General features: G+C 46.2%; 1 protein-coding gene across 5 annotated transcripts in view; it reads left to right on the top strand.

The window, feature by feature from the left end:
- Positions 1-489: 489 nt before the first annotated feature.
- The window catches only part of NTM (neurotrimin), a 972,209-nt gene continuing 964,973 nt past the window's right edge, over positions 490-7,725 (top strand). For 4 of the 5 annotated variants that reach the window (XM_017523245.2, XM_037735970.1, XM_017523223.2 and 1 more), the window contains exon 1: positions 688-1,108. In XM_017523245.2, the coding sequence (XP_017378734.1) occupies positions 1,027-1,108 (82 nt within the window). In that variant the 5' untranslated portion in view covers positions 688-1,026. Of the gene's footprint in view, positions 586-687; positions 1,109-7,725 lie in introns of those variants that run through there. The other variant, XM_037735935.1, reaches the window with a different exon arrangement.

Genomic DNA, 7,725 nt, shown 5'->3' with positions numbered 1-7,725 from the left:
AAAGCCCCTCAGCATGTCTAACCTGAATCTTTCTTGCTGCAGTTTAAATCACAGACGCTTATATTATTGCTTTAGTGGATGCGGATTGACCGAGTCACGTGGAACAAAGTCATACTTTATTTTCCTTTGCAGAAGGTTCTCCATCTTCAGACTGCAGAACTTCTTCTCAAATACCAGGTACTCCGTACCTTTTCATGGTATCATATACACATGGATGGCTTTAGGAAATAGATTTTTAAAAAGTGAAATGAAAAATAGGAGTAACATAGATGTTCTGAAACTGGAGTGACAAGAGGAGAAAATAGAAAGTTATTTACTATTTTCAAAGCAACTAAGTAGAAGGGTTGATGAAAGAGAAAAAAAATCTGTCACTGAATGATATTTCCATTGGAGGGGAAAATAGGTACCAACAAATGAAATTTGACTCATCTTTGCAAGTTTCACTGAGCATGAAAGTGTTCCTTTAAAATTTCCCATAAGCCATGGCTGACTATGGGATTTTTCCAGTGCAAAGGGAATCTGAGTTCAGGAGGCCAGGGAATGCCAGGGGAAAAGGAATTTTCTGAGACTCGGGGCTCAGAGACTGTGAGTTTAAAAAATGAAAGTAATATAGAAGGGGCAAATCGGCATTTATCATTCTATCTCTCCAGGCTCCTGTCTCTTTAATCAGCTAGCCTGATTTGCCCAGTAAATGATTCCTGAGAGTGTGTGTGCGTGTGTGTGTGTGTGCCCGCGCGCGTGTGTTGTAGCTCTGTCAATCCTTGGATTAGAACCAATGATTGCAGCTTGTAGGAGGGCTGTCCAGGGCCAGATTGTACAATGTGTCTCAGTGCCAGAGTATGAGTGGGGATAATTACGGAGAAGTCATACTCTCTCACACCCTCGGCTTTCTTGTTGTGTCCTTCAGCAAAACAGTGGATTTAAATCTCCTTGCACAAGCTTGAGAGCAACACAATCTATCAGGAAAGAAAGAAAGAAAAAAACTGAACCTGACAAAAAAGAAGAAAAAGAAGAAGAAAAAAAATCATGAAAACCATCCAGCCAAAAATGCACAATTCTATCTCTTGGGCAATCTTCACGGGGCTGGCTGCTCTGTGTCTCTTCCAAGGTAAGAGCTTGCTATTGATTTGCCTACGGTAGACCCAGGAATTGTACAGTGTGCTTTATAAGATTTGCAGACTCCGCGAGTCGGCTGTGCTGCACTGTTTGCAGGTGGAGGAGAGCGTTTAGGCAGCATGGCTGGGGCTTCATTCTCCTGACTAGGCTGTGAGAATATTGATTTGATTCTGGCTGCCACCGGAATGAGGGAATGTATGTGCATAAGTAAAACGTGTTTGGTGCTCCTGTTAGGTCTGTGGTTGTGTGCTAGGCTCCCTGGCTTCATGCACATTCTTGCACACATACACAACAGAGCACACATGTGAGCAGGGGGAAATGACAGATTCGGAGGGCAACGGGGTGGCTAATGTGTTGCTGATGCGACTGGGAAGAAATTACAAGAGGAAACTTTAAATATCGGCCAGTGAACTTGCAAAGCTTTTAACAGAGCAAAGGGGAAAATGAAGGCTAGAAAGAGTCAGGTGCTTCCTGTGAGGTTCTGGTCAGCGATCCAGCTTCAGGAGATGAGTCAATTTGCAGCAGTGGGGGACAACTGTGTTAGTTTTGAATGTGTTCTCGGGTGTTTGGGAGCGTGTTTGTGGCTGAGGTGGGGCGGAGGTGGTATGGATAGCAATCAGATGAAAAGGAGGGGAGCCAGGGCTCTAAAATTTTAAAAGGCTTTTCAAAGTTGAAGGGAGAGAGGCAATAAGAGTCGAATGCTAATTTTCTGTTTGTTTATCGGCTGAGCCCGGAGCCCTGGGGGCTGCGGCTGAGCGCCTGCTTTGATGCTTCCAGTGCTGTGTTCTGTGTGTTTGGAATCAGTCTCCACCTTGAGTCCATTTGCTGCACCGCGCCCCCCCCATCCCGGCTCTCAACGTTCGATAGTTCCAGCAACAGAATTATCTACTAATCTGCTTGCTCCCAACCTGCCCTGTCCTTTGGGGTAACTAGTTTGTCTCTCTCCTATGAAACATACCTAAACTGTGAGGATCGAGACAAGCTGAGAAACTTTCCCTGGGTGGCCCAGCAGGGCTTTGGAGGAGGAGCCCTCTCTTGGGAGGTGAGGCTCAGTCCTATGCAGTTGTATTCCCAGAGGAAAGTTCCCTCTGACCTAGTGAAAAATGATGGGGAGTCCCACTCTCTGGCTCTCTTCTCCCCCTGCAATATGGAGTTCTCCTGATCTGAACTGAGTCCTGAGCTGTTGTCTTGCTGACCTTTCTTTGAGGTTAGGCTTTTGGGGTTGCTGCTGTCCTCTTGACATAGGTTGCAGTGGCTGCAGTGTGGATCCACGTAAGGTGAGCAGAGACACCAGGCTGGAACGATCAAATGTGTACACCCCTGAGTGGGGCTTAAGGAAGAAGGCAAGGGGGGACAGAAGGGATCTACGTTAAATGACAAGAAAGTCCACGGTGGTGAATCTTGCAGGGATATCCATGAGGTCACCTGCTGCACCCAACCCGAGGGGCATGGGCCTCAGGACCTCCCTCCTCTCCCCTAGGGGCTTTGGTGGGTGTATGAGTGAAGGGACTCAACTTGGAAGCATCCTTGATTGACTCCTCTTATATAATATGGAGCAGTATCAGCGTGTGTGTGTGTGTGTGTGCACCCCTGCATGTTCTGGGTGCACAAGAATGAAGTGGGGAAGCTGAGTTCAGGATCAGGCACCTTCAGTAAAGTAGCTTCTCTGGGGGCTGACAGCAAAAATGAAAACTAAGCAGTTAAGGGGTGGGGTCAGAGGTAAAGAGAGGGAAGATTTCAAGCCCTCAGCAATTTCCACCTGTCCTGAGATCCGTGTCTTTTCTGTCTGTAACATCAAACTGAAGACAATGACCAAACTTTCACCATCAACAGCCTGCTGGCTGCATGCCAGGAGCCCCAGGGCCATACTGAATTTACATATAAATTAGCATACGTGATTTTTTTTCATCAGAATAAATGCAGGGAAGCATAATATTTGCTCATACTTTGAATCGTCTCTGCATAGATGAGTAGCAAAGTGATGGTGCAAATTTATCCAAGGTGCAATCTGATTTTGTGGTCTTGTTCCTATCTTGGGGTAGGGGTGGTGGCATCAGGACTATCTCAGACCTTATCACATCCTACCAAATCCTGAATTTCCCAAAAAGAATGATGGTCTTATTTGTGCTATCCTCATCCAGTCAGCCCTGAATAGGCTTCAGTGTGTCGTAATAGCACAAGGCTGCCCAATTTTAATCTTTGCAGAACAACCCCCAAAGACCCCCATATTGCATGCCAGTCAGATGTGGCAAAGGTGATGTCTGCTTTCTCTTTCAGAGGAAGGAAGCTGAAGTCTGCCAGCTATCTCTTATCAAACTTGCGGAATTACTGAGGCAGCCCAGGTCTTGCCTGCAATAATCCACCCCTATTGCATTGACCCAGTGGGACTAGTTAAAATGCAGTACACATTCCAAGGCGATTTTTTTCTTCCCCTCTGTTTTTGTTTTAAGCTGGTTCTTCCTAGAGCTGCTACTTCCTGTGTCTCCTGCCTCTTGAAAAGGTGTCTGGTGCTAGTGGTAGGTTAAGAACCCCTCCCTGACCTGCTCCTCCCCCCAAACCAACCAGCAACCCAGATCCAGCTTAGGTAAAGAGGGGGGTTTCTGAGGGAATCAGCACTGATTAGTGACGCTGGCAGGAGGGGGCAATTAGCTCCCTGGGGCTCTGGCCCTAAGATACACAAGGGTTGATTAAGTAGAGGCATCTCTTTCCTGGGAGCAGACGCTACGGAGCTGGATCAGGCTACGGCTGTCCTTTGCAGCACACCCACCGCCCACCTTCTGCCACTGAGAGGCTCTGAAAGGAATGGCTGGTTATGCTGCAGCTTCCTCTTTCTAGAAAACCGACCATTTCTCCTTCGAAGGATTATTGTTTCTTTTAACACCTTCCGATTTGCTTGGCTAGGCTCCTCTCTTACCTTTCTCATTTCCTCACTTCTCCTCATGTCCCACATCCACTTAGCTGCTAGCTGGAGACACACACAGGGCAGAGGAGAAGGAAAAGTTGCCTCAGCGAACTTCACACTCCCCTTGGCACAGTACCCAGAAGGTGGGCAGTGGGCTCTGTTCGGATGGGCAAGCCGGCCAGGTTCCTGCCATGCACAGTACACATGTGATGCCAGCAGCAGTCTGAGCTGGGCAATGCTTCTGAGATGCATGGGTGGCAGACGAGACCATAACAATATTTACTGGCAAAGTGGAAACATTAGCCTGGGATGATGGGACCTTGGGCCTGACATAGACGTTGTAGGTGCTTGGAAGCATGTCAGTGAGAAGAGGGGATCAGGGAGTCTCATTGAGTGGAACCTGCCTGCCAGGCTTGGAGCTGCCAACCTGGGGCAAGTTACAGGCACCGCATGCACAGTGGCACAAATGTAGCTCACCTCCGCCCTTTTTATTAGGAGGCCACCCCTCCAGCGGGGATGGCCCTCTAAGCATTCTCTCAAGGGTGCCTGGAGAGTGCCTGCCGTGGCCAGCAGGTCTTGCTGTATGAAGATCATCCTTGAAATTGCAGCTTTAGTTACCAGGCCCAGAGCCTGGTCCTGGTCCTGGTCCTGGTCATGGTCCTGATTCTTTCCTTTTTTTGGTTCCCTTAAAGCCAAATATAAGCCCCAAGTCCCTTCTTATCAGCTGCAATGTATAGTCCCTGACTTCCGTTATTTCTTAGTAAGCTCCTTCTATAATGCTGGTTTTCAGCCAGGGGTCCTAAATAATGTCTTCACGTGTCCCTCTTGGTTCCCTGCCTGAGGTGCTGTAGTCCCGATTGCCTTCTGCCTACATGCTGTCTGCCATGCTGGTAATGGCTCCTTTCCATGATGGGCCAAACAACCTGGTATTGATTTTAACCAAAACTTGTCCATTGGGATGAAGTGAGCTCTCTCAGTATCCCAAGAGATGGCAGAGTTTCTGAATCAGTATGGGACATGTGATTCTGACGTGTGCAAGAAACACATGCTAGAAAGAATTGCAATGCTCTTGCCATTCAATCATAGTAGAGGCACACTTTGGGTAGGATGAACAGGTCTGGGATTTGGCTTTTTTCCAGGTATTTTGGATTCAAGCTCATGATCTGCTTCTGCCCACAAATTAGAATGCTAAAGATAAAAAAAAAAAAAAAAAAAAAAAAAAAAAAAAAAAAAAAAAAACCAAAACAAACAAAACCTACATTGCTTTCTATCTTCCTGTAGCAGAGATCCTACAAATGCTTCAAACACTCAATATGCATGGTCTCCAGGTTTTAAGCCAGCTCCAGTGGCCTGAACATAGCTCAGTGGGGGAACGTGTACGTCTAAGCTCAAATTTCTCTATGTTTTCTGTAGGGAAAAATCTTTCCCTCTGCCGGCCTATCTCCCCACCTGCCCGCCAGGCCGGGGAGCGACTCCCCTGGGTGTTGTAAGGACTCATTAATGCTTGTAACACTCCAAACGTGTGGTGCTAAGTGGAACTCCATGCTGAGATTGTATTTATGCAGTTTACTTCCTTTCTGCTCTATTGTCTTGTTACATGCTTACTTTATGTCTATAGCCATTTGAAATTCAATAAAACCAATTAAACGTAAAAAAAAATGAAAGCATGCAGTAATAAAGAAGTAGATGGCATACAGGTTGGAAGGGTCAAAGGGCACCATCCTAGTGCTTCTGGAAGCATCTCTTTGCCACTGGGGTAGGATGCTTCATCTTATCAGAGAGTGCACTGGGAAAGGGCAGAGGGGCTTTAGAAGACACTTGCAGGAAGCATTCCTCCCATCCATTTGCAAAAGGACGCGTCAGTGTGGAACTGCAGTGTGAATGGTGGAGAGGGGGAGCACTAGGAAGGATGGAGGTGGAGGCAGGAGTTTCAGAAAAAACAGCTGTAAACTGGATTGGCAAAGGGTGGAAGAAAGAGCTCTAGCCTCCCCTTTGACTATGATTTTGGTCAATAACCTCTGAGAGCTTTATGTTTTCTTTCATGTATGTATGTATGTATGCATGTATGTATGTATGTCTTTTATTTATGCAACCTTCTGGATTAAGCCTGCTCTTGCTACCACTGCTTAAACTGAAAAGATACAGGGGTGCATCTGTTTTCCTTCCCATTCTCTCTCCCTGCTTTCCCTCCATCCTTGTGTCCAATCCCCCTGCTTCTGTGTTTTCCACTTTCTCTTTTTCTCTTTCTTTTTTCTTTCTTCCTTTGGTTTTTTCTTCTCCTCTCTGGGAAAAGTAATTGATCAGTTGACAGATCTAGGTCAAGCTGGCAGGGGTTGCTCTGCTTCATGCAGGCTTGCCTAGGAGAAGGAGGGGAGAGCCTGTCTTCACAGTTCACAAGGAGCCCAGCTGACGTGATGGAAGCAGGGAGGGAGGCCGATGGACCATGGGTGAGTTCAGCCCTCCCCAAAAGGTTCTCTGCGATCCTATTAATTACAGAGTCTTCCATTATTTGGCATCTCTCACACTCTAATTTTCCATATCAAATTTATCTTTGCCTGTTTCCTCCTTTTTTTCTCAGCTTCTCTACTCTGTTTTGGGTTTTCATTTTTTTTTTCTACTTGCCCTTCCTTTTCTCTTCTCCTTTTCTCCTGCTTCTAAAATAATGACAGGAGATCACAGAGTCTCCCCTACTTAAGTCATATTAGAGAAATGGCCTTTTGTTTATTTGCAAGTAGAAAAACAGAAACCCTGCCAGAAGAGCTCTGTAAGTCATTTGCAAACTGCAAAACAAACCAACAAAGATTCACATTTTCATTGCGGAGAAGGGAGTATTTCAAGAGAGACTGTCAAGCTAAGAAATCAAATATTGGAAAACACATTCTTCAGCTCTGTTACTAAGGACATCTTAGGTTAGTAAATTTGATTTTTTTTAGCTTCTGTGAGAGTATTGCCCTTTGCGGTAATAAAAGACTGATCAAAAGACTGCTGGTTTTGGCTTTACTTACTCATTCAAATTCACTCTCCAGCGGTGCATCCTTTGCTCATCTTGGAAGTGTCACCAAACTCTCACCCCAACGCAAAATCCATCTGGTTGTTTATTTGTCCACTGGGTCAATCATATACAAGTGTTTATTGAGTGCCTACTATGTTCAGTGCATTGTTTTAGGTGCTGGAGGTACAACAGTGATGAAAAGCAACTAACGGATAAGATAAAGACCTAGTTGCATCTCTCAGACTTTGCTTGGCTTGGCACCATTTGTGACAAATGGAAAGCAACAACAGCAATATCAGAAGCCAGGGTGGAGACTCCATGGCACAGCCTCTGGCCTTCTGTGCAAAGGATGACGGGATGGCAGGAAAGTAACTAGCCCTCAATCCTTGTGTTGAGAGAGGGGCTTGGGGAGAGGAGGTGCGCATCCTGGCCACGGGTTCTCATAACACAGAGATGCTGCCTTTGCTACTCCACACAACCTCTTGTAGAAAAGGAGCTCATAGATGTCTGATACGTCTTTGGTGTATATAGGATGGGGACCGCTGCTGCGAGTTCACTGGCTTTGTGGCCCTTGTCTTGTGTGTTTGAATTACTGGTTGATGCTGAACATCACTGTCACCTCTCTGGCCTCTCCATCTCCTTTATACCCTGACTTCTGCACAGAGAACTAGAGGACCCAGAAGATAAAGGGAGAACACCAGATAAGTCCAGAGAA

This window comes from Cebus imitator, unplaced genomic scaffold, assembly GCF_001604975.1.
Source record: "Cebus imitator isolate Cc_AM_T3 unplaced genomic scaffold, Cebus_imitator-1.0 Scaffold0, whole genome shotgun sequence".
Classification (NCBI taxonomy): Eukaryota; Metazoa; Chordata; class Mammalia; order Primates; family Cebidae; genus Cebus; species Cebus imitator.
The sequence above is the reverse complement of the archived record's forward strand: the minus strand, read 5'-3'. Positions and strand labels throughout refer to the sequence as shown.